Here is a 27,720-nt window from a genome sequence, read left to right on the forward strand (position 1 = left end):
CATGTGACTGTACAATGGGTCTAAAAGCATACGTTTGGTTCAATTATTATTTCAAGTGTATTTTTATGTTGATAAGATTATTTTGAATCTTAGTTGTGTTCATAAGAACCCCCTGCGGGTCCGGGGTTGTAGAATTGGCCCGACGTGCCTCGCTACGTGTCGTAAAAGGCGACTAAATAGAGAGCAACCTGTTTGTCGTGGGTTGCGTCCCGTGTCGGGGGAGGAAAGGATCCAGGTAGTTGAGCAGAGGCTTTCCATGCAATACACTACTTTGGCCTCTACTTTCTTAGACGGGTGGTCGGAATGGGCCCGGTCTTGACAAATCGGCTGGTCACGCCAAGCCCTAGGAAGTCTTTATTTACTCTCTCACCTTTATCTTTCTCCTTATATCTCTCTTGATTCCCTATAGTCTATTCCTTTATCTTTCTCTTTTCCAAGTCTTAGAAGACTTTCTAGAAGGCGGTGGCTTAACGGGTCAATCGGGGGGTAATTTTACCGACCCTAGAAACTGGTGACTTCAAGGGTCAATCAAAGGTAATTTTATCAACTGAGTATGGCATCTGTGTATCTCTGGCACTTGAAAAGTGTCCCTTGTTGGGCTCCTTGGTGGGCGGGGAGCACGGGTGCTAAATTTTAATTAAGCCAAGATGGATGTTTCGAAAATATCAAAACAAAGGTACGAAACCTTTATCTGACTCTGATGACGAACCATGTAGTGTGGATTCATTTCCACGCTTCGTGGTTATAAATCTAAATATGCCACGAAATCCCTTGCCTCACTCTCTCCGTTTGTGATCGAGAAAACTATAACAGGATTGACTGGTAATCCAAAGAGCGTAAAAAAGATGAAATCGGGTTGCCATCTTCTTGAGTGTGAGCGACGGGGTCAGACAGACAATATCAAGAAAATTAAAACTTTATTTGATATCCCAGTGACATCATTCGCTCACACCACACTTAATACATCCAAAGGCGTGATTCGCTGTCGTGATCTGGCTGGAGTCACCGACGCACATATCATTGTATGAATGAAAAATGAAGGTGTAACTGCATTCCGAAGAGTACGTATTAAACGTAATAGCAATATACAGGACACCAACACCATTGTACTCACCTTCAACAGGCCAACTGTACCTAAAGTGGTAAAAATTGGCTTTTTGCAAGTAAAGGTCGAGATTTACATCCCTAACCCCCTTCGATGCTATAAGTGTCAAAAATACGGCCATCACGATGACGGCTGCTCAAAAAGCCAAATATGTGGCTGATGCGGAGACAATTCTCATCAGGAATCTGATTGTAGAGCAATTCCGCATTGTGTCAACTGTGGAAAGGAGCACCACGCCAGTTCCAATGATTGTGATACTTGGAAACAGGAGAAGGAGATACAGAGGGTAAAATATACAGCTAACATACGCTATCCAGAAGCCAGAAAACTCGTTCTGGCCAAAATAGCCCATCCTGGACCATCCTTCTCCACTGTAGTGAAGAACAATCTGAAAACAACAAAGGACGCTCAAACACAAACAGAAACACCCGATTCAACACCAAGCTCAAACACACCCCCCCCCCCAATTATCAAGCACAGAAAAACATGGCATCTACTCAAACTACATTTAATAATACCCAACCACCGAAATCACCAAAAAGTAAAAAAAGTCTCAAGGAAACAGACAACAAAAGGGGTCAGACGAACCCATCAAACTCTATAACAGGTTTGGAGACATTGAGAGCATGGATGCAGAAGAAATTGCTTCATGCGCTCAAGGTAGCTCCAGACCTACAAACAAAAAATTCACCCCCGTACTTCCTTCAGAGAAATAACCACACAAATTGCCTCCGCAAAAAGTCAAACCTAGGTCCACAATCTTCAATTTTAAAGGATAATGAAGAACACCATCATACAGTGGAACTGTCGACGACTTAAAGCAAATTACAATGATATCCTCTTACTTTTAAACGAACATGATCCAGCGGTACCATGCCTTCAAGAAACATTCTTGAAAGATACGAACATCACATTTAAAAAAATATTCCCTGTTTAACACCTACTCCCAAAATGTTGACAAGGCCTCAGGAGGATTTTCTGTTATTGTAAACAACAGAGCCCCTCACAGCGTCATCCCTTTAACCACAAATTCGCAAGCCATTGCAGTAAGCGTCTCTCTACATCGAGTGATTACATTTTGCTCTATTTACTTACCACCAAACACTAACCTAGTACCAAACGAATTAGACAATCTTGTTCAACAGCTTCCCGCGCCATGTGTTTTACTCGGGGATTTTAATGCCCATAACATTTTATGGGGTTCAAATCATATAAGTGACAGAGGTCACAAATTTGAAGACTTTATTTCTTCTTTAAACTCTCGTTTCTCTATTAAGAAAGTTTGGGACACTATACGCAAAATAAACGGAAAGAGAAAACAAAATCCTCTCCGACATCTGAAACTGAACAATAACAATTTTAGTTCAAAACGTGACATTCCAAACGCTCTTGCTGACAGTTTCTCCAAAAATTCCTCATCGTCTAATTATTCAGAATGCTTCCGAAGACATAAAACTCAAAAGGAAAAGTCACTTTTAAAATTCATATCCAGCAACTCGGAAAGTTATAACCAACTGTCCTCACTATCAGATCTTATGGAGACTTTACATAAGGCCCATGATACATCCGCTGGGCCTGACAAAATACATTACCAGTTTTTGAAACACCTTCCAGAATCAACATTAACATCTCTTTTGAAAATCTTCAATGATTTATGGATTAGTGGTAATGTACCAAAAATTTGGAAAGAAGCAACTGTAATACCAGTTCCCAAACCAGGTAAAGATGGAGAAAATCACAACAGCTACCGACCTATTGCACTCACTAACTGTGTGTGCAAAACAATGGAACGAATGATCAGTTATCGGCTTGTATGGTACTTGGAAACTAACAATTTAATATCTCCTTTTCAAAGTGGCTTTCGATATGGCCGTAGCACCTATGATCATTTGGTTAGACAAGAAAAATTTATTCGTGATGTATTTATCAAAAAATAACATTTAGTAGCGGTTTTCTTTGATTTAGAAAAGGCCTATGACACGACATGGAAGTACGGGATACTAAATGACCTGCACGATCTAGGTCTAAAAGGCCATCTGCCCTCTTTCATATCCAACTTTCTCTCAGAATGAGAACTCAAAGTACAAGTAGGCTCTACCCTCTCAGAATCTGCACGAGCAAGAGATGGGTGTGCGCCAGGGCAGTATTTTATCTGTGACGCTTTTCAACATCAAAATTAATAGCATCACCAAGTGTTTGGCTCCTGGTGTGGATTGCTCGTTGTACGTTGATGATTTTTTAATACGTTATCGATCAAAGCACATGCATACAATTGAAAGACAACTACAGCAAAATATAAATAAGATTCAAAATTGGGCCAGTGCAAACGGCTTCAAATTCTCGAAATCAAACACGGTATGTATGCATTTCTGTCAGTTACGAATCACGATGAACCCAACCTCATACTGGACGGAACACCAATTCCAGTTGTTGAGGAAACAAAATATTTAGGTATAATCTTTGACAGAAAACTGACTTTTATTCCACACCTAAAGAACTTGAAAGCTAAATGATTTAAAGCACTTAATATACTTAAAGTAGTATCGTATACTGACGGGTGTTGATAGAAAAGTCATCCTAAATTTATAAAGAACGTTTATTCGCTCCAAACTGGACTATGGTTGCGTTGTGTATGGTTCAGCCAGATAATCGTATTTTAAAATGCTTGATCCAATTCATCATCAGGGAATAAGACTGGCTCTGGGAGCATTTAAAACATCCCCGTGTGAAAGCCTGCTAGCTGAAGCGAACGAACTACCGTTATCACATCGTAGAGAAATGCTTTCCGCACAGTATACTCTCAAATTAAAATAAAACCCTCTGAATCCTGCTTTTTCGGTTGTTTTTCAACCCAAATACAAAACCTTATACGAAAATAAACCAAACGCCATAACTTCCTTTTGCATTAGAATATCATCCAGCCTTGACAGTACAAAAATTGATCTTTCTAAAATTCACAAAATGCCCATATCCGAAACACCACCCAAGCTACTTTTTACGCTACACAATGGAGAAAAAAATCTGAGACGCACTTTTGCATCTTCCACATTTGTTATCAAGAACTCCTCACCAAATTTAAAAACTACACAAGAATTTATACCGACAGATCAAAGGATGAGGAAAAGGCTGCTGCAGCCTTCGTCTGTGGAAATCACACAACGCAGGTTCTCTTACCAAATGGAACATCAATTTTTTCAGCCGAAATCAGAGCAATAGACCTTGCTCTGCAGCATATAGAAAACAAACATATTTTAAAGAGCATCATCTTTTCCGACTCACTATCAGTACTTCAGTCACTACACAATAGAAAACTGGAGAATCCATTATTGAAAAACATACTCGTCAAAAATACTGAACTGAGTGTCTCCCACAATATAATATACTGTTGGTTACCTAGCCATATTAGTATTAAAGGTAACAAAAAAGTGGATTGTGCTGCTAAACTGGCACTTACTCAGGAACCATCTGACTTTAAAATACCTTATACTGATTTTGAACCTAGTGTCAGAAATCCTTAATCAGGAGTGGCAGGCATCATGGAATGATGCATTGAATAAAAAACTTCATGCAATTAAGCCAACTCTAGGAGAATGGACTCCTTCCTATAGAACCATGCGTAGGGAGGAGGTAGTCATTGCAAGAATCCGAATTGGTCATACTTATATCACCCACTCCCACATACTAAAAGGTGAAGACCCACCAGAGTGCGTTTCTTGCATTGAGCCATTGACTGTCAAGCACTTTATGATAGAGTGTTTTGGCCTGCAACCTACGCGCAATCAGTATTACAATGTGCATGCCATGAAGGAACTTTTTGATACTATAAACATCACTTGTATTATAGAGTTCCTGAAAGCAGTGAACATTTACTCTAAACTCTAACTTGTATGCTATCACCTTGTGTAGTTTTATGCAATAAATATACCGTCCCATTTTTAATACCATTTCACCATTTTTCATTAACATTCACCATCTACATCCCCCAATGATTGGGAAGCTTTATTTTGCACCGTTACCATTTTGTTTGGCGCTAAATAGCCTTACAGTGCTGATGCGCCATTACAAATAATCAATCAATCAATCAGTCATGTTTTCATAACATTATTTTGAATCTTATGCAGAGTTCATATTTGAGATTATGTTAATCTTTCTTGTAGTGTAGAATACTGTTTGAAGCGTATCTGCAGTCCATGAGGTTTATTTTCAATGTGTGAATGTTGTGTAGAGTGAGTAGGTTAATCATATGTTGAGAGCGTGAGAGAACAGTTGTATGTTTACATCATATATTTTTCAGTATTAATTCATTTCATAAATTGCCATCTTTCTCACACTGTGTTTGTCTTATTCATTTAGTCCAAAAACCAACTCAGTTTCTCTTCTGCGACAATGGTGTCAGGCGTGGGATCTTTGGATTAAGTGAATCGTCATCATCTTGTTTGTGAAAGTCTACACTTATTGTTTATATTCGAGTGTGACCTTCTTGACAAGATAATCTTCAAGTAGGTGGAGTTTTTTGTTTAGTTGTTCTAGGTCTGTGGGTGTAGTATAAATACATATTCATTTAGTCCAAAAACCCACTTGGTTTCTATCCTGCGACACTTTCCTCAGAGAGAAAATGTTAACAGTTAATTTGGATTTATCAAATAAAAGGAAATGCATATTTTTGTACATATATTTAGTAACAGAGCATAATATTATTTTACCTACGCCATGTTTTCAATATGTTAGTGTATAGTCACTCTTACTAACACTCTCTCTGAATCCTGATACATGTAGATACAAAACTGTTTGTTTCAAATTTGTATTTTTTATGTTTTTTTGTATATGACACATTTGTTTCCTATTCTACGGCTAGCATGATATGTATCTCACACTTGTGACCACATGTGTCTGGTAAATTAAACTTTACAAATAAAAGTAGTGTCATACCTACAGTAAAACAGTGTACTAATGATAACAATTTAGTGTGCATCCATTTGATAACGGGTTGTAACTATACCTCTCCCTAGACAACGGGTCCAAAAACAGATACCGTACTATAAACGAGCTCATGAGTTACCGAGGGACCACCCAAAAATCTGCTAGACAGAAGACATCCAGAGAACCGCGGGGTTGGGTAGGGGGAACTGGACTGTTTAATGACTGAATCCTCGTTTTTTAATCACATTGAGAATAATTGTCAATAAAGCGCTTTTTCTGATGAAGGTGTTCATTATTCTGTACAAATCACATTTATTTTCAAAATGTCCAACATCTGAAAGACTGATAACATAATTCCAACTGGTTTCAACAACCAACATGGTACATGAAAACATTCGTGCATTATATCATGTCTTTTCGTGAGACAATCATCTACATTGAAACTAAATTTTTGAATTGTTCAGTTAGTAAAATATTGATGTCGTGATTTCTTGCAAGTAACAATGAAACTTCCTATCATCCCTAAGAATACCTCTATTCACAAATTCTGGAATTCTCTGAAACTCGTTTTCTCCAGTGGTTCATATCTGCGAAACAAAAATCTATTTTACAAAGTACTCATTTCGTCTGGTTGCCTTGCTATCTTTAATCACAGTTATGATTGAGTAGGTCAATTTAAGTTAGTTTAGTTAGATTACGTACACAATAACATTTATAACAGTGTTCGATTGATGAACTGATATAAGTTACCCAGCATACGACTGGAGCCGATGGTTCTTAGGCATGTAGGATTTGTATGCCTTTTAATGTTTTTGTTTATTCAACTTCCTTTTTTTGATTCCAAAGAAGTCATGAATGTGATAATATAAAAGGAAGCCCGCTTTTTATTTAGTGCAACAATACAACAAATGTTTCTGCTAGTCCGATATTAAAACATGGTTGGCACTTAATTAGGTTCTCAGAAAAACACTTGCTGACGTAGCTGTTACAGTAGACTGACACATATTACGTTTAATTACAAGAGGACTCATTATCATTACATTTATGATGATTACACTTAAAAAGAACTGAAAGATAGAACTAGAACACAAAATTCATTATTTAATTTTTATTTATTTATCTAAGTACTGCATCAACTAGGCGTGACAGTTTAATTGATCAAAATGTCCTTGAGTATCATTAATTACAGTGTACTAAGAATGTCATTTGGAAAGAAAATGTAACAAATTTATGACTTCTTTTTAAAGGTGATATTCCATAAAGTACATTAAAATTTCCAGGTCTATCTACCATTTTCGACGATAAAAGAAGCGATATATCAGTTTTCGCTACCAATTTTGATCTCGATTTTCTTCAAGTTGAACAATGTTTTTTTATATTTTCTGGTTTAAAAAATGGAATCCATGCCTGATAAGTGGGTTCGTAAGTTATCAGGGCATGAGTTATTGAGAGTCTGGTGTATTTATAAAATCAACCTCCTTAAACTGTCAAAATGATTAATTCAGGGTACACACTAGAAGAACTCATGATATTGGACTTCCTTCAGAATTCTACATTTGACAATTTTGTACATGGAAATATAAAGCGGAATGTAAAAGTTAAAAAGAAGTATATATGAATTAAAGAAGAATTAGGAGGCTGCAACAAATTGTTTTTTTAGAGAATATGTAGATAAAATTTCATCAAGCAACATAATAATACAGCATTGGCATATTTTTGTTTATTAAAAAAACATCACTAGTTTATACGTGTATTTTATTTCAAATCTCTTTTAAGGACCTACAAATTAGCAAAAAAACAAATGATAGTCATAAATGAACAAGTTTATATTTAAATTATTGTATTGCCATTGATCCATTTACTATGCTACTGATCTAGTTATAATGCAATTCATGTTGCCATTACTGTAATTTATTTATAGGTCTGAACTGTGTATATGACTTTCCTAATTTAAATAATTTCAATCTTAATATAAGTATCACAGCTAAACAACAAATAAAGAGTTACAAGATTCTTCCCTCATTGATAATTCATGTTTAGAAAAGGTTTAGATATGTAGACAAAAATACTAAATGTCAAGTATTTTAACAGCACTGTCAATGAATATCCACTGTGTGCAATTTACTTTTACTTTATACTTGCAACACTTATTAGGCAATAAAAATAAAACAATGTCTTCCATGAGTCTCTTCTAAAGCTGATACTCAACAGTTGTCAGGCCTTGTTATGCATGTATTTTCATAAATTTGTTTTGAATCTGTAAATAAGAGAAAATGTATATAATCATAGATGTATATTACTAAACAACTAAGTCAGTGTAATCAAACAAATAATTTTCGATAAGAATATAAGTGTTTATAGTTAAGAATGAATAAAACAGGATGAAATGAAATATGATTTGATAATAATTATCATTACAAAATAGCAAATAGTAGTGGACCTCATACAGAGATGTGACAAACAAATCATTAACACATCCTCAGATAAGTAATTTTAAATAAATAATGTCTACTACTTTAAAAAAAAAATATTTTTAACGTTTAACTTACCAGAGGTATGTTTCTCACAAAATCGTTTTCCATTTAAATAAGATATGGGGCTGATATCAAACTTGTCTCTGCGTAAATTAAAGTAACACTATCTATCTAACACTGAACTGAAGTTTGACATTGATGAGGTCAACATGAATTTGACATTTAGAATTACTGTATAACTTTAGGATGATATTTTTCACTGACTACAAAAAACTTGAATTGCAAAAGTCATGTCATCTAAAGAGATATGCAATATAATCAAACTTTTGTTTGTACTGCATGGCTGTCAGTCATAGACTGCATTAAGCTGGAAGCATATACTGATTTTACTAATATGGACACAGTCAATAGATATGTACAAAACACTGTTTATTGATAGCTCCAAATTAGACAGCCTCGTGTAGTTTACACAGTTTTTGCATACTTAGTGAAATAAATATGAATAAAATTAGACAATGCCATATAAATTGGCAAACCAAATGAGATCAATTTCCATTAATATCAGACTTACAAGAAAACAGAAGAATATCTAGCACTGACATTTGGAAAAAAATTAAAACAGACTGATACATCTGCCTGCTGTAGATAATTGCAGAAACTATGTCAAACGTCAAATATTGCCACTGTTATTGTAGACCTACAGTAGGGAATCATATAAGACTCCAAAATCATATGAATATAATTAGTCTTTATTATCTCTGAGGCAGGTGAGTCCAAGAAAATTGAAATAAACTACTGATGAAGTTACCTTTGGAAGTTTTGGGGATCTTCAGTGAGCTATACATCTGGGTGTCACTGTTTGCATAGGGATGCAATTTTTCATATGAATCACTTTCAGGTGACCTTAAGCTAGAAATTGAAATAGATATTTAAAATATAAGAGTGCTGAAAGGAAAAGGTTAAAACAAAGTGCTCAAGTGTTTATTTTTACAAACATTTAACTACCTGAATATAATTTAGGTTCAGCTAACAATTGCTTCTCTCTTGCCAGTGATCACTCCTGCAACATATTTATATATCTAAGATTGAAAAAAACATTAAATATTAAAAACACTAAACTGCGATATTGATTTCTTAACTGATTATTCGATTTATATTATCTATCAACAATACAATTAATACATGAAGATTATACACATGCAACTACTAATGTATCATCCTTTATTTAATATTCCAATGATGTTCCAATACCTTATATCGACGTTTCTGTTTTCTTCTAATGTGATACCTGGGCAGAAATGGGAAGTGTGAGATATAGCATCTTAAAATAAGTGAAATACTTCACTCCAAAAGTCAGAATATTTTGTATATTGTTTTAGCCAAAGAGACAAATAAATAATGGAAATGAGATCAAAAAGACCTAACCAAATAGAGTTAACTTTCATTTATATAAAATGTGTGCCCCAAAATTTAAATTAAATGATGAAAGTCTAACATTTTAAAAATAAATATGAGTTGTATTTTCTCTGTTTGCATCATATCTAAAACCACAGAGTAAAAAATAGAGAATGAAAGAAATAAATAATGTACCAGTATCATATGTATTATTCTATGCAATTTTATACTTTTCAATATGTATCTTATATATTATAATATGTATCATGCTTATTTTGTATTTTACTCTTGATCCTCTCTCTCCCTCCCTCCTGAATCTCATATTATATGCTTCATTCTTTTATGCTGGGGAAGGGCTGAACCTCAGTTGATGAACTCGCTTCCCAATTCCATCTGTTTCATTACCATTATAATCAGTTATGCTTAAACTTAAAATAAAACACAACATGAAAAGATGTTAAATAAATCAAATCAATTTAAAAATATCTTTCCATAAACGCATTTTTCACCATTTCCAATTTTTTAATTTTTTTGCCTTTGCAACTTTCATTGAATTAATGACATACATCACCCTAAGAGATCCCTTAAAGTAATTACCATTTTCTTAATATTTTTACCTTAAGTTTGTACTGGCTCAGTTTCATGATCACATTTAATTATTTAGTGATACAATTAATTCATTGTGGTGAATGATGAATTTAGTCCATAGATGTTTACAAAAGTTTCCAAATTCTGATTAAAAAAGCCAAGATAGTTTCAGGAGGAGCAATTATGGGTGTTAAACACAAACGTGACAGGATTCTTTGTCACATGACAATGTATATTTTCATACATTTAGAAGGATGGAATTATACAAAGATAAATTGAATATGTTAAGAATGTATTAGCATAGCTTAATAATTTAAAGGTTCAAACTTTATAAGCTTTGAGTGCCATTTTTCTAAGAAATCATCCAGAAAACATGACTCGAGCTGACTGACTGTTCAGACATTTATATAATTTATGGCAACAACTATCACATCAGTTAATTTACCATTAAGTTGTAGGTATTGGCTTGCTTCAGTTTCTTTGAAATGCAGTCCCTCATACTCTTTTCCACTGTCTCCATCTTGTTTGACAGAACTGGCATTTATCTGATTTCTTCTTGTGATTGAAATAAAACACAAGATAAGTTTTATATGTAAATGTCTATAAGAATATATGTTTCAAACTTAAAACATATCTTCAAATAAAGATTTTATAATAATGATCTTGTTGATGCTTGTGTCTTTAATGCATGGGCTTTATGAAAGGTAGTTATTCAAGGTAAAATAAACTATACACCTCTTTAAGATTTGTAATGTTAGCAGTTTTGTGTAGTATATCATTTTTCCATTTAGAACTTGTATGTGACCCATACCCTGTGTGACCTAAATTCAAAGTAATATCTTACATAATGCCTCATATCTAGGTTTTGCTTCACTGTCAAATCAAATATCTGTTGTACATATGTTTTAGGATTCACTGTCAAATCAAATATCTGTGGTACATATGTTTTAGGATTCTCTGTCAAATCAAATATCTGTTGTACATATGTTTTAGGATACTCTGTCAAATCAAATATATGTTGTACATATGTTTTAGGCTTCTATGTCAAATCAAATATATGTTGTACAAATGTTTTAGGATTTTCTAAGATAATAATAATAATAATAATAATGACCTTATTTAAAGAGGGTAACACAGTTAGCTAAAAACTAATCTACCTTGAGGCCCTCATACAAAGGAATTTATTTATTTAAGCTGCATCTCTGAAGCCACTGGATATATTGGGTTTGGAAGAAGGAAATAGAGTGGGCATTTCTAATCTCAGCTGGAATACTATTCCAGAGCAGAGTTCCAGAGTATTGGAAACTTTTTTTAAATAACTCCTTATTTGGTTTGGGAATTTTATACTGTTTGGTAGACATGGATCGCAGGTGGGGAGTATTACCAGGTAGCCTATACTGGAATAGTGATTGTAAATATTCAGGAGCACTATTCTGAGATATCCTGTACATTAATTTGGCTTTTCTCAAACAGATTCGGTCTTTAATAGGTAATATTTTTAACCTACCAGCTAAACTTTCCTTGCTTTCTTTCTGGATTGATATTAGCCCAAATGCTCTTTTTTGAAGATGTGCCAGCTTTGCTATGTTTTTATCATTTGAATTACCCCATACTGTACTACAGTAGTCCAAATAGGGTTGTATGTAACTGTTATAAAATAGTTTCCTGTGCCTTTCAGGGAGAAAATGTCTTATCCTACTGAGAAGCCATAAACTTGAATTGACTTTTTTACTGGTATGTTTGATATGTTCAGTCCATGATAGGTTATTATCTACCAGAACACCAAGTAGCCTATCATGACAGACTATTTGCAGATTTGTATCCTTCCATGTCAGACATAGTTCATCACTATCAAGATTTGTCCTTCTTTGCCGTGTTGAGATAAGTAATATTTTAGTTTTACCAGTATTTACCACCATGCCATTACATGTGCACCAGTTTTCCAGTTTGTTAGTGCATTCTGTAAAGAAATTTCGAGGAAAAGTTTGTTTAGTCTACTGCTCATGAAAACATTTGGATTTTTTCACTGTACTTTCAGCAAGATTTTGTATAATATTTGTGATTTTGCTTTGACTTCTTGTTTGATATTTGCATTTAAATCATGTGCTTATTCAAGCCTAGGTAACTGGGCATACAGGTGTTTTGATCCGTCTCTTTGAAATGGCTCACTGACTCCTCAATTAACAAAACAGATGTGTTACCTTGATGTGACCATCTATGCCAAAGTGATAGCAAACTCAATATTATTAATTTATTAAAAACACAGCTGTACGGTAAGAGGACATTGTTTATCTTAACAGAGAATGCTCATCAATAAATGGAGATCATGGTCCATGGAAGATTCGATACACCTAGATAAAACTGAACTTGTTAGTATGATATGGTTATTATACATAGAACGCAGTGTCTTGTTATTGCCACAATAATGAAGTGCTAGTGCCACCACGTTTAATCCATATATATATATATATATATATATATATATATATATATATATATATATATATACCTGTGTGTGTGTTTGTGTGTGTATGTTATTCGTACAATCGCCATGATGCTCTCTTGTTTGAGTTTTATTATGATGATGGTAGCATGAGATAAATATTTAGCTTCCTGTTTCTTGATCTGAAACATGTGGCCTATCATAGTCGAAGGATTAGGATTTTGGATGGTGGTCGATCAGAGAAATTCTTATAATTTAATCATGAACAAACCAAAAGGGACATATAAATAGAAGAGGGAGTTCATTTGTGCTCCTACAGATGCAGATGCAGTTCAGTAATCAAAGGTATATTTATTCAGTTACTTAGTTATGGTAAGAGTAAAGTTTGAGTATTTTATGTACTTGGCATGAAGGCAGATACATTTGTAAGTTTAGTCATTCATCTATACCTCATCTGATGTATATCTGAAAGAAAGCAGACAACATTTGTATTATTTTAAGACACCATATTATAATGTATAAACATGATTGCTAAATTTTATTAAGAAATGTTGACACTTTATTGGTATGGCAAAGTGCAATATAAGTAATGTTATTATCAACAGTACTCTATTTCCTAAATTCAGTTGACTTAAGTTTTTTATTATGTAATGAGCTGGAATGTGGTCATGATGGACTATCTAAGTAGTATCACTATAAATTATGTATCGTTTTTGACAATATATATGTTGGTTATAGGGCAATTAGGAGAGAGACAATTAAGGGCAGACAGTTTGGAAAAGGGTCAGTTCGAACAAAGACATTTCAGGGAATGGACAATTCAAATATGGGAGAATTCGGAACAGACAATTATGAGATCATGAGTAATGAGATGAAAAGGTCAAATGAAAATGCAAGTTAAATTAAAAAGCCTCATATAAAACACGCTTAAATGGATTGATTTATCATAATGCCCATGGGTAAAGCAAATAAAATAAGAATTGTGTAAGATGAAGCTACAAATTTTGAGCTAAGATACACAACAACACATGACTGAATGAATACAATATTAAATATTTAAAAAATCAACACAATGTAATCATTCTTAGTTTCACATTACCTGATGTTTTGTAAAAGAAATCTTTTCAAAAGACAGCACACACATTGAATCACTACATGTGTTAAAATATGTATATTATCATTAAAAACTGTTTTTCATAAATTGTAATAAGTCTGATATTTATTCAACTATGTTCATGTTGTGGCTACAGCCATGTAAGTAATCAAAGAAAGTATATGTACTATAAGTGGATAAAATGCAATAAAGATGGTGATCCCATTTTGAAATTTCATCTTTTGCAATGAAGGAGCTTCACCTGCAAGTTCCTGTTGAACATCCATATGGTGGAAGGGTGCTATTTGCATGGGGCTATTCGCTGTTCCAACCTTCAATGCAGTTATTTGTATGGGATGTATCATTTTTTGACCACTTCAAAACAATCCCATATCTCTGCTGAAAATGCTGTACTGCCTCTTCTCTGATGCCGTGTCCCATACAAGTAACTAAGCTCGGTACATAAGCCAGTGATAAGCAAAATCCACGTCGTTGTCGTAGATGCATGCAATCAAAGTTCTTGAACCAAATACACTGACTAAAATGGAAATGGTAGCCATGAATCTGTACCATGGTATGTTGATTCCATTTAGCAGTGTGTTTATTGCATACAGCTGAATATATGAGGCAAGACTTACTCTGAAAATATGGTCAATAAAGAAATTAAAATCCTCAAAAACAGCAAATAAAAGGATTCCTCATGATGTAGGAAAATTGTACCAGTCAATGGATTTCAAAGTTCAAGTGGAAAGTTATTTTTCTCTAATGAAGGAAGCTGGTTGTATCTCCTGATATTGCATTCAGTTTTTTGGTAAAGTTGTCTGTGCGACATAAGACACATTTCCAACTACTAACTGAACTATAACTAGAAATGCTTTTTGATTCTTTTGCTTGTCATTTGAGTCATGGGAAAACATGCACCTTTTCATTGTACCCAGAAGATACATCAAGCATGTCAACTGAAGTGCGTTGATAATTTGTCCAGTGGAAGGGTGGCAACAACCTTTGCATGCCATCATTGGCAGCTCAGGCTCAAGAGACCATGTGAATAGCGCCCTTGGAGTGTCATCTGTCTCTGGGGTTTTGGCATTGTCTGCTGTAGCTGTGCAGGCCTATGCCCGAGTGACAGTCCCTACTGCAGTTGGTGCATATATGCTGGGAAGTCCGAGTTGCTGGAGTTACTGCCATGCTCTTCTTTTTCTCACGTTTCTCTACCACCAGCTGTCCTCTCCTCATATCAGTGACTGATATACCCTTGCTTACTGTCAGTTTCCAGGTGCCTCGGTCCATGGTCTGCACTTTAAAACCATTGGGTGAAATGCCACATGCCTAATGCCCCTCTTGTACACAATCATGAAACAGAGTGAGGGGCAGCCAAATCTTCTGGTGCCAGTGGCAAGCTGTCCATATAGGATGTACTTTGTCAGTCACCCATCCTACATGCGCAGGATGTGTCATAGCCATCGAAGTCGGCGTTTGCTCAGCAGGGAGTACAAGCTGCGGATACTTGCATGCTGCAGGATCTCGCTGTGTGGGACATGGTCATGCCAGCTGATTTTCAGGATGTGTTTTAGGCTCCATATATGGAACGAGTTGAGCCAGTGCTCATGCCTCATGTAGGTGCTCCAGCTCTCACTTCCTTATAGGAGGGTGCTGAGAATGCAGGCCTGGTAGACTTCGATCTTGGTGTGCCCTGTCAGCACATTGTTTTCCACACCTTCTTCGTTAGTCATGCCATGACGGTGTTTGCCTTTCCAAGCCTTCTGTCCAGCTCCACACTGATTGAGAGAGTGTTGCTGATGGTTGACTCCATGTAAGTAAAGTCGTTGACTGCTTCCAGGGTGACACCATCGATTTTGATGGAAGGGGCAATAGTGGTATATTGCATGCTGACATTTGCCTTTTCCAGGCTGATGGAGAGCCCGAACTGATTGAAGGCATCAGCAAAATGGTCTGCCAGTCTCTGTTGGGCATCCTTGGTGTGGGTCACAAGAGCTGTTTTATTTGCAAAGAGCATTTCCCTGATGAGCACCAACCTCACTTTGGTCTTTGAACTCAATCACAACAGGTTGAACAGCCTCCCGCCATCAGTGGATGAGTCAAAGGCATAGGAAAGGAGCAAGGAGAAGTAGATCCCCAAAAGGGTTGGCGCCATCCAGCAGTCCTGCTTCATGCTGCTGTTGATGGGAAAGGAGTCTGAGGAGGATCAATCATACAGAACTGTTCCTTTTGTTTCAGCATGGAAAGAGATTATGATACTGTGAATTTATCGGGGGGCAACTGAACTTAAATGAGAAGTTCAAATAGGCCCTTCCTGCTGACCAGGTTGAAGGCCTTGTTGAGGTCAGTGAACATCATGTAGAGAGGCTGACCTTGCTCTCTGCTCTTTTCTTGGAGTTGTTGGATGGAGACGATCATGTATGTTGTCGACCTGCCTGTACTGAGGCCACACTGGGATTCCAGGTACACACGGTCTGCCAGCAGCTGCAGCCTGTTGAAGATGATTCTGGTGTACACTTTGACAATGATGCTCAGGACTGAGATCCCTCTGTAATTATTAGTCACTGCAGTTGCCATTGTTTTTGTAAAGGGTCACAATCATGGCATCGTGTGTGTCTTGGGGGACTGCTCCTTACTCCCAGCAGAGGCAGAGTAGCTCATGTAGTGGCTCAAGCAATGCTCTTTTCTCAAATTTGATAGCGTTAGACAGGATGCTGTCCCTACCTGTTTCTTTGTCACTGGGAGGGAGTCGATTGCTTTGCTGAGTTTCTCTTATGTAGGCACTTTGTCAAGCGAACTCTATGGTGGGAAGTTTCTGTATGATGGTAAGGGCCGCATCAGTGACTGACATTTCTCAGGAGTATAGCTCTGAGTAGTGCTCCATTCATCTGGTCATCTGTTGCTGGTGGTCTGTGATCTTCTCCCATCAAGAGCCTTCTTGATGCCACTGTACATACCTAGGATGTTGCCAGACTCAGCACTGGATTTCTTCACACAGTTGCTGCCAATACTCATTCGTGCACTGTCTTGCTATGTATTGGGTGAAGCTTTGGGCACTTCTGAGGGCAGCAAGTGTCCATTCAGTGCGGCACTTTTTGTAAGCTATGAAGGCTTTTTGTTTGTCCTCAATTATTGGTTCCATTCCTTCTTGCCAGATGTGGACATGACTGTTCTGAAGATTGCACCCATCATGGCATTCCATTTGGCTGTAGCATTGTGCTCTGGCAGGTCCTGGAGAGCCTGGTTTAGGGCAGACACATACTCCGCCATCTTGAAGTGGACCTACAACTGCGTAGTGTTGATACGAGGGCGACCTTTTGGTTTTGAGTGTTGTAGTGTGTTGCTGAGCATGATGGCATGGTCGGAGTTGCAGTATGCACTGTGGTAACTTCTGGTGGAGAGAACGCTGTTAAGGGCATAGTGCCTGGTGATGACCAAGTTGAGCTAGTGCCAGCAATGAGACCTGGGTTGTTTTCATGACACTCTGTGCTGTGTCTTACACTTGAAGAAGATGTTTGTAATGCAAATATCATGGTAGATGCACAGCTTCAGCAGTCTCTGACCGTTTTCGTTGGTCTCTGTGCTAGCAGGGTTCCTCAGGTTCTTGACCCTTCCAGAGGAAGGTGTAGTTTTCCTCTCTGATGGAGCCGCTGTTGGCAAGCTTGGTTTCCTGGAGGGCATCTATGCTGATATTTAGTCTGGTGAGATCTCTGTCGATGATGACCATTGTCCTGGTGTTGTCCACCTTCCTGAGGTCATCAGACATGCCTGTGCACATGGTGCACACTTCCAACTTGCGAATCGAAGAGCTGGAGTCTTCTTTGTAAGTTTCTTGTTTCCTTCTTTTGGTGTGGAATTTCCATTTTCATGTCATGCTGAGCAACACACTGAGATCCAGACACCCACTGGACCAGGCAGATGTTGGCGTTTCAGCACCTTACTAACCGATTGGTATTCGCATAAAATGAATCAAGTTTTGTCCATAATAATTTCTCCAATGGTGAACAATTACTATAACACCACACTTCCTTCCTCTATGTTATTTCCTCTATACTGTAAAGATAGCCTTCAAAAACCAAAATTATGTTTCCCTTTTGTGATCCAAGAAATTCAAGAGACATGTTGAATATTTTGTTGTTGATATACAGATTAAACATCGCAATGCTTAAATACTATCTCTCTAAAAACCAATGTAATGACTAGTTAATAACCAATTAAAAGCTTATATGTATTTCAGCTATTCACAACTTGAAGACTAATCGCTGATACAAATATATAAAAGTCAACTGTTTCACTGAGCATGTGTAAAAGTGTTAATATACCCAGTAACAACTTATGGATTAGGGAAAAGATTTAACTTAGGGAAATTGCTATTGTAAAACATAGTAATGGGTCTTATTTAGTAATTGTCAATAAGGTGCATACTTATAGCAGCAGCTAACAGTCTGTTTTTTCTTTGTTGTTGTATTTCACGCGATCTTTTCTTATGTCAGTTCTGTGAAATAATGAGGCTAAACTTCAAACTATTATGTCTTATTGAGCAGATATTAAGATATCACTTAATTATGTGGGCTGTGTTGGTATTATATGGCAGTTACTATTATTCAGTATTATTAATCTAGATCAGAAAAAAGTTGTAAAAATGTGTATATCTGAGTTTTTATGTGTTTTGGATTTTTTATGTAGATTTAACAATTTTTCAATTATATCGCTATGCCATGTCTGCAGTTTGGCAGTTTATAGTGATGTCTAGCACTGGGGCATCATGCTGCAGAGATGTAGCACGATGTTCCACCCAGTCATGCATTATTCTGATACCAACCCAACCAATCCTAACACTAACCTAATGCTTCTTAATGCTGAGCACCTGGCAAGGCAGCTATTAATACCATTTCTATAAGTCTTTGCTATGACTTGGCCAGGGTTCAAACCCATGACCTCCCACATCTGAGGTTGATGCTTTAACCACTAGGCCACTATAGCATATTTTAAAAATGTAATTTCACTGGTAACAGTTCAATACACACATATTGTTATGTAATTGAACTTGTAAATATTTCAAAAACAATCATTTAAATATATTTTATATGTAAATTGTCCCTTCTCTGAATTGTCCATTCTTGAAAATGTCCATCTCTGAATTGTCTATCTCTAAATTATCCCCTCTCTGAATTGTCCATTCTCCAAAATTCTCTGTCACGAAATTCTTCCTTCTCCAAATTGTCTGCCTCCAAATTGTCCATACAGCATATGTCTGATGGGAACATGCATACAACATTTACCAAACAAACGCATAGCACCTGTGAAAAATGTTCATGTTTTCATTCGACAAAGAACATCAAAGTATATGCATGTTTTCATAAAGCAAACATGTTTTCAAGTGCTGTGGATGAAACTATCATCTGATGCCTTTGTAAGTTGGAACTCCAATATGTCACATAAGTGTCACATAACTGATTATATGCTGAAAATGTTACTTATTCTAATTTGTATTCAATACATTCTGTGCCCCAAGGGACCCCCAGTAGCCAAGTGGTCTAAAGCGCTCTTCGTTATGGATCACTGCCATCTCTGTCTGTGTAGGTTCGAGTCTCGGATTCGGCCAGTGTGGGTATGTGAGAAAGGTTGCCAGCAGCTTCTCGAGGGTCGGTGGTTCTTTCCGTGGATTTCCCGCGTTCTTCCTCCACCATTAATACTGGCCGCCTATTGTGCGCTGAAAAATTGCGTTAAACCCTACAACAACAACAACAATCTGTGTCCCAACATACCCTAACTGACTATGCCAGCTATGAGCAACCTACCTTGGGAACAACCAGTTTTAAGATAAAAATAACATATAAAAACCACTGCTTGCAAAACCTGACATTGATACTTATTTTTTATGCTTTATGCTTGGATCAACCATCTCCTTGTAAATTTGATATTGAATAGTACAGATTTTGATTGTTCTTATTACATTAACCTGTATGGGAGGATGGAGATATATAATTAATATACATTTTATTTTTGATCTTTATATGTGACTATTTTTCCCTTTTTTCAGCTGTTGGACATTTTATCCAACATAACGTAAACAGGAATTCAGTTACCACTATACAATTATAACACTATAAGACTGATTCATTCAATTGACGTCATTTGAAAAAAGCATTTATATCACATTTATTTCTTTAAAATACTAACCTATTTTTGTAGTCATATATTTCACCAGGTTAAATGTGTACACCTTCCACTGTTTACTACTAGCCTGTTATTGCAAGTAATGTGGAATGGAGGACAAATTTAGTTAGTTAGAAACAGGGTAGTTAAGAATACAAAACAAGTGCAGAGTGAAATAACTTAACTTAATGAATATAACATTTTGGGTGTAACACCATTATAGCCCATAATCTGCAATTCATTTAGCTACATGGTGTATAAGTATGTGCCTACATTTACACACCTATATCCCTAAAGAATCTATTTGAATGTCATAAGATCTATAGGCAAATCACCAATATAAATAGGCTGACAGTATGTATCAAAGACACTGGATATGCATTAATCACATTTTCATTTTCACCATGAGATACTTATTCGATCAAATTAAAAATAACCTGTCTAAAAATCTATTTCAATATTTACAATTTATGATTAATGTCTTGAATGGCTAAACACAGACAGAGGGTTACTTGAATTAATGGAGCTATTCAGGTTTCTTTTAATACAGCTAAGTGATACATATGAGTGTGAATTTGTTGGAAGCATTGCTTTAGACATATAAAACAAAACTATTCAATTTTGATTAGTATTATACAACCATACGAATGTTTCATGTTGTAACGCCTTAATAAATTGGAATCAAAATTTGCTCAGATGCTATTTGTTGTTTCAAACATAATAAATCTAAAGTACATTGGCAAAATGCAACTGTATAATTGGAGTTAAACATTTAGTCAATTTAAGTCATTATTCATTCAATTAACCACAACCACAATTACATCCCATTTAAAGTTCTTCATTGTATTATTATTTTGGTTATTATTAATAAAGAGACAATGGATTATCAAGGGTATAATTTATAGCTAGCTACATCCCTATACATTAAAAACAATGGCACTCTTGCTCCTGCATTGGCATGCCAGTACCAACATAGTTCCCATTTTAGCATCATAGTTTAGCAGTAAGGTGCGATATTCACACTTTAAAAATTGACTAGTTTTAGACTTAATAATGTCTCAACACCAATCTCACCTTTTGTCGTGCTCCCTCAATACATAACAGTCTGTAATTGAAATCAATAATTATTTTATGTATAAAGAAACATAAATAGTTGTCATATTCTTTTTTAACTTTAATAAAGTTACCAATAGACCTAATGTAAACTGTGACTCAATTCAGAAATGCAATAATGTAATCAGAGAAATGTACTATATATTCAGATTCTACTTGTACATGATGTTTTAATCTTCCCCTAAGAAAAGTTCTATTAATTGTAATATAGGTATAGCCTTTATTGTTTATAAAGAGCTCTTTGAAATGTTAAAGAAAAAATCTTTATATTAAAGGATAATAAAGGATATCAATGTCATAGTGTAAACAGTTAATAACATATATGCAAGTTGCAATTGAAAGACTGAAGACATAAAGAAGATGGACAGAATGGAAAATACACATATTTACATGGGAAACTTAAAAGACAAAATGTACAGTTGTAATAGATCCCATACATACATGTATTAGACAATTATAGACCATATTACACACAGATAATATACAATGATAATGGGTTGTCACTGAATATGAAATAGGCCAAGTATCATATCGACAAAGGAAGATGATGCAATGTTCAATGTACAACAGAGTTAAAAGTTTACTACTAGTTAAGCAGATTGTAAATATCAATAAGGATGAAAACATTCAATTATATGACAGACTTGTCTGTTTTTATTTTCCCCACTTCTCTGCACATGCAATTACGATGATACTTGTATTACATTTTCACATACCAATTATGACAATCTTTCTTACCATGCTCATTGTGTGTTTTATGTCGATTTCTTCTCCAAAGGAATATGCCTATTCCCATGACAATGATACAGACAATTCCAGCACTTATGCCTCCAGCTATCCCAGCAACTGGCAAGCTGAAGCCGAGTCCTTCAGATGTTCTTGGTACTGCAATAATAAACAACATTAAATTCAAACTATATTTATCAAAGAGTAGACTTTGTCTAGTTGGTAATTTTGGGATTTACATTAACTTCTCCCAAATTGCACAAAACAATTAAGTGAATCCATGAAAATTGCATGCTATATTTTTCAGCCTAATTGTCATTTATTAAGTTCCTTAAATACTCAGAAAATCGTCCCTTTTATCAAATGGAGGCGAGGGACATTTTCTCATACATTTCAGTTCTGCCATCGACTCTGAACAAACATTTCTTCCATAAACACAGCCTTTTTCCCATAGAATATGCTAGTTCTCTTATAGTAACAGATTTTGGTACAGATACTGCAGCACGAAGTGACCAAATATTGCCTGGTCTGTTTACTTAGTTTGAACAACAAAGCCTGACATATTAATATTTGTATATAATAAAAAAACAACTAGTATACCAAAACTCATTTTAAACCTAAGGTTGACCCATACCACCTAGTGCAACCCCTCGCTGTCACTTGCCATGGGATAGCTAGTTTTCCATGACTATACCACCCAGTGCGACCCCTCGCTGTCACATGCCATGGGATAGCTAGTTTTCCATGACCATACCACCCAGTGCAACCCCTCGCTGTCACTTGCCATGGGATAGCTAGTTTTCCATGACCATACCACCCAGTGCAACCCCTCACTGTCACTTGCCATGGGATAGCTAGTTTTCCATGACCATACCACCCAGTGCAACCCCTCGCTGTCACTTGCCATGGCATAGCTAGTTTTCCATGACCATACCACCCAGTACAACCCCTCGCTGTCACTTGCCATGGGATAGCTAGTTTTCCATGACCATACCACCCAGTGCAACCCCTCACTGTCACATGCCATGGGATAGCTAGTTTTCCATGACCATACCACCCAGTACAACCCCTCACTCTCACTTGCCATGGGATAGCTAGTTTTCCATGACCATGCCACCCAGTGCAACCCCTCGCTGTCACATGCCATGGGATAGCTAGTTTTCCATGACCATACCACCCAGTGCAACCACTCTCTGTCACATGCCATGGGATAGCTAGTTTTCCATGACCATACCACCCAGTGCAACCCCTCTCTATCATATGCCATGGGATAGCTAGTTTTCCATGACCATACCACCCATTGCAACCCCTCGGTGTCACTTGCCAGGGGATAGCTAGTTTTCCATGGGTTAAGTAGCAGAATCCCAATTTCTGTGAAAGGTAACAAAGAAATAAAATAAAGAAATCAAACCTGTCTTGGTTGTCTCATTGACTGTTGATGATACCTGGGACCGATTATAAAGATTCTCTGAGTAAATCCTAAATTCATATTTAGTACCATCCTTGAGATTAGTAATGGTTGAATTCAGGGTGACATACTGTACAAGTCCTCTTGGTTCTGTTTTATTCAGCCAATTGGTCTCTCCAGCTTCCCTGTACTCGATGACAAATGTTTGTGAGGCTCCACCATGGAATCCTGCACACCAGGTCAGCTGTAAACTATGAGTGGTGACACTGTCAGGAACAACACCAAGGTTGTCTGGTATCTCTGGAGAACCTTGTAAAAGAAAACATTGATCCCCACACATTTAAATGTGTAAATGATATTCAGATTGACATCTATATATTTATTATGTATCTGACACTCTAAACCCCTCATATTATAAAAGTTACAAAACCTGGAGCAATAGAGCAATAGTTTCCACATAATGTAAATTGGATACATTTAGCTTCCAGCCCTAACCCCTACCCTTGCTCCAATCCACTTGACCTGATTTCACATTGGGGTGAAAAGGTCTCCGAGGTAAAAAATGTAATAAATGCCAAAACATGTTTAAAATCTACATTTTCCTAAAATGGCAAGAAATATAACACAAATGTGAAGACTTTAAAGTCTAATTAATATTAAGGTTATGTGCTTACTTCACAGATGTAACCTGGAAGCAATCTACAATGACACCTATTACAATATACAGTCTGACTGGGCAACACATATGAACACAGACATGCAACTGAAATTGAACCTGTTATGTGACATAGCTTTGTTAAAACATTCTCATTATAATTGACAATCTTCAGTTTTATGACATATATGATAATATCACAAGAAGGAAAAAATCAGCAATATAACACAAGTAAACAAGAACAGTGATGTTGTTTCTTCAGAACCAAAAATCATGTAATGACAATTGATAGTATTAGAAAATGTGACTTTGATATAAAAAATAACAAAGACTGTCAAAATATAAGAAATTAATTAACATCATATATAGAGCATTTCTGTACACTGTGATCTATGCCATAGTGAATAAAACAGCAAGTATAGTGCTTATCCATGATGAATATCCATATAACACTTTGGGGAACTGGGATACTGAATCCATGTGGATCTTGAGATCATATCGTGTTGGTCCAGAATATGGAAAATTACATTCAAATATATCCACCCCATACTGTCAAAAGTATTTTTACATACAGTTTGTGTGGCACCAATCCTGGGTTTAGAGTTTCTAAAACAATCTGAAGCTTTCTTAGCTAGGGGATGACAATGTTACCACTGGCAATGTATGAATTTATGCAAAGGTCAAAATAATAATAATAATAATAATGATGAAGGACTTTGTATAGCGCCTGATCTTTAGAAGCTCTAAGTGCTTTACAACATTAGACAACACCTGTAAGATAAGAAACATAATAATATTATTACAGAAACAAACAACATGAAATTAGAAAAACATTAAAAAAATATAAAAAAACATGCTGAGAATATTTCAGGTAGGAAACATTATTAGGTCTTTAAGTTTGTTCTTGCAGTTGAAAAAATTGACTTTTGAGAGCCCTCTTGAATGTGATCACTGTGTCTTTCTGTCTAAGTTCAGTGGGCAATTCATTCCATATTGCTGGGCCCTGGTATGCAAAAGAACGCTGTCCATATGACTTTGTTTTCATAGAGGGAATAATGAGTATACGATTGTCAGAAGAGGAGCATAAGTATCTTGCTGGTGTGTACACATGGGTGAGGTCAGATAGGTATGTTGGCTAGAGTTCGACAGTGAAATGTAGCACAGAGAACAAACTTTGTGTTTGATTCTGGATTGAATGGATAGCATGTGTAGGGTACAGAGGTGTGCTCTGATCATGATACTCTAAGCATGATCTGAGCAGCTGTGTTTTTAACTTTTTGAAGTTTCTGGAGTAGATATTGAGATGAACCAGACAGAACTGAGTTACAGTAGTCCAGTCTTGAAAGACTAATGAACACACAAGTGTTTTAGTGGCATCAAGTGAAAGATATTTGCGAATTGAGCTGATGCATCTCAGCTCAAGATATGCAGCCTTGCATATGTTCATGACATGTTGGTGCAATGTGAGAGTACTGTCCAGAGTGACATCTAGGTTTCATACTGATTGTGTGAATTTAATGTTGGTGTTGCTGATATTTATTGTTTGAGGTAAAGGATGTGAATGAGAAAGTCTTTTGTTGTAATCAGAATGGCCTCAGTTCTATCATCATTCATCTGCAGCTTGTTAAATGTCATTCATGATTTCACATCAGAAATCCACCTCTCTACACCTTGGATGGTAGCATCAACTTCAGTTGGGTGGCTAGATTTGTATATTTGGGTGTCATCAGTGTATAATTTGTGAGACACTGGATGATGATCTATGACACCTGAGAGTGACTGAGTGTACATAATGAAGAGGACAGGTCCAAGAATAGACCCCTGTGGAACACCACAGCGTAGATCAACTGGGCCAGAGTGTATTCCATTTGCAGATACAATTTGTGTCCTGTTGACCAAGTAGGACTTGAACCACAGTAAGGCTGTATCATGAATGCCAAATACATGCTGGAGACGGTGAAGTAATATATCATGGTCTATTGTGTCAAATGCTGCAGACAAATCAAGGAGGGTGAGGACTTTAATCTTTCCATTTTCAAATGCAGACATAATGTCATTAACTACTTTTAGAAGAGTATAGTTTCACTACTGTGACAAGGGCAATATGCAGATTGTACATTGCTAAAAAGAATTTAGATGAGATACAAGCTGGGATAGAACAACCTTTTCTAAGATTTTTTTATATGAATGGCAGATTAGAAACTGGGTGGTAGTTCTTTTTATCGTTATGGTCTAGTGATGGTTTCTTCAGCAGAGGCTTTACAATGGCAGTTTTGAAAAATCATGCGAATTCCCCAGATGAAGGCAATACTGATCTAAGCACTCAAGCAGCAGTGATGTTGGAACTGGATCAAGTTCACATGACTTTGGTGCACTCTTCATCACGATTGTATGTACGAAATCCAGAGACCGGTTCAAATGCTGCTAATGGTTGCCGCTCAAATTCTGTATCCCAACTGTGTGGTGACGATGAGTCAATTGAAATTGTGGTGTCAATCTTATCTCTAATGGGTTGTACTTTGTCACGGAAGAAATTTGCAAACATGTCCAGAAGGTCGACTGGAGAGAAGGTAGTTGGAAGTGGTGTTGATTTATTCCTTTGCATTAGCTTGTTAGTAATCTCAAAGAGCTCTTTGCAGCTGGAACTTTCCATGATCTTAGTAGTGTATTGGGCTGATTTCATTGCATGGACTATATTTGTGACATTCTTCTTAGCGACTTCATAGATTTGCTTATGAATAGTGAGTCTGGTGGAAAGCCAGAGCCTCTCAGCTTTACAGTGGTCTCTTTTAGCAGTGCAAAGCTTGTCCCTAACACTGCTATACCATGGAGAACACTTTTGAATTGATATTCTGCACTTGGTAGCTGGGGCTTGTTTGTCAAGTAATGAACACAGAGGGTTATCGAGTTGTTCTGCTGTAGGAGGTAAGCAAGTTGTTAGGTTAGCTTGGATGTCATGCATTAGGTTGGTTCTATTTATCATACGAAGGTTTCTCTTAGTAACTGATAAAGGTGGAGGGTTAGGGACTGATACGTCAAGATGGCATATAATGCAAAGGTGATCTGATTCAAGGTCATGGGATACCAGGGAGGACCATATAATGTTATCATCCAGTCTATGAAGAATCCAGTCTAAAATGTGACCATGTTTATGGGTGGGTTGTTTAACTGACTGTTTGAGGTTTAAAACATTAATAGAATCTATGAGTTTTGATGTATTTGAGTTTCTGGGACAGTCAAAGTGAAAGTTAGAATCTCCAAGAATAATCAGAGAATCACGGGGGAACGACTTGATGGAGTAAACATGGGGTGTTAGATCCGCACACTTGGGCTCATTGCCTGATGTTTTTAGCCATGTTTCTGTCACGAAAAATATGTCAACATTGGGGTTGTTGATAAAATTAACTATTTCTGTGCACTTTTCCAGTGATCCTACTGACTGGACATTGAGTAATGCAATTAAGATTTGCTGGTCTCATATGGACAATATATCCTAGCAACAATGAGAAAGGTCAATGACACCAGTACTCAACATTATCTCTCAGATGCAATCCTTGATGCTATTGAACTGTATCTTAGCAGTGTCATATACTGAGCACAGTAGTGAGGGATTCCCACCTTTTTTGTTTTCCTGCATACTC

The 27,720-nt window shown here is 36.4% G+C and overlaps 1 protein-coding gene across 4 annotated transcripts in view; it reads right to left on the reverse strand.

Moving 5' to 3' along the window:
- Positions 1-7,118: 7,118 nt before the first annotated feature.
- The window catches only part of LOC149782405 (inactive tyrosine-protein kinase 7-like), a 107,975-nt gene continuing 87,373 nt past the window's right edge, over positions 7,119-27,720 (reverse strand). For 3 of the 4 annotated variants that reach the window (XM_089933792.1, XM_089933790.1, XM_089933791.1), the window contains 7 exons: positions 23,428-23,733; positions 22,029-22,175; positions 21,252-21,282; positions 10,928-11,034; positions 9,751-9,787; positions 9,308-9,408; positions 7,119-8,282 (listed from right to left, as the gene is read on the reverse strand). In XM_089933792.1, coding sequence (XP_089789918.1) covers positions 8,230-8,282; positions 9,308-9,408; positions 9,751-9,787; positions 10,928-11,034; positions 21,252-21,282; positions 22,029-22,175; positions 23,428-23,733 — 782 coding nt within the window. In that variant the 3' untranslated portion in view covers positions 7,119-8,229. Of the gene's footprint in view, positions 8,283-9,307; positions 9,409-9,750; positions 9,788-10,927; positions 11,035-21,251; positions 21,283-22,028; positions 22,176-23,427; positions 23,734-27,720 lie in introns of those variants that run through there. The other variant, XM_089933793.1, reaches the window with a different exon arrangement.

Source organism: Sinohyriopsis cumingii, chromosome 15 (assembly GCF_028554795.1).
Source record: "Sinohyriopsis cumingii isolate HCF-2022 chromosome 15, ASM2855479v2, whole genome shotgun sequence".
Lineage (NCBI taxonomy): Eukaryota > Metazoa > Mollusca > Bivalvia > Unionida > Unionidae > Sinohyriopsis > Sinohyriopsis cumingii.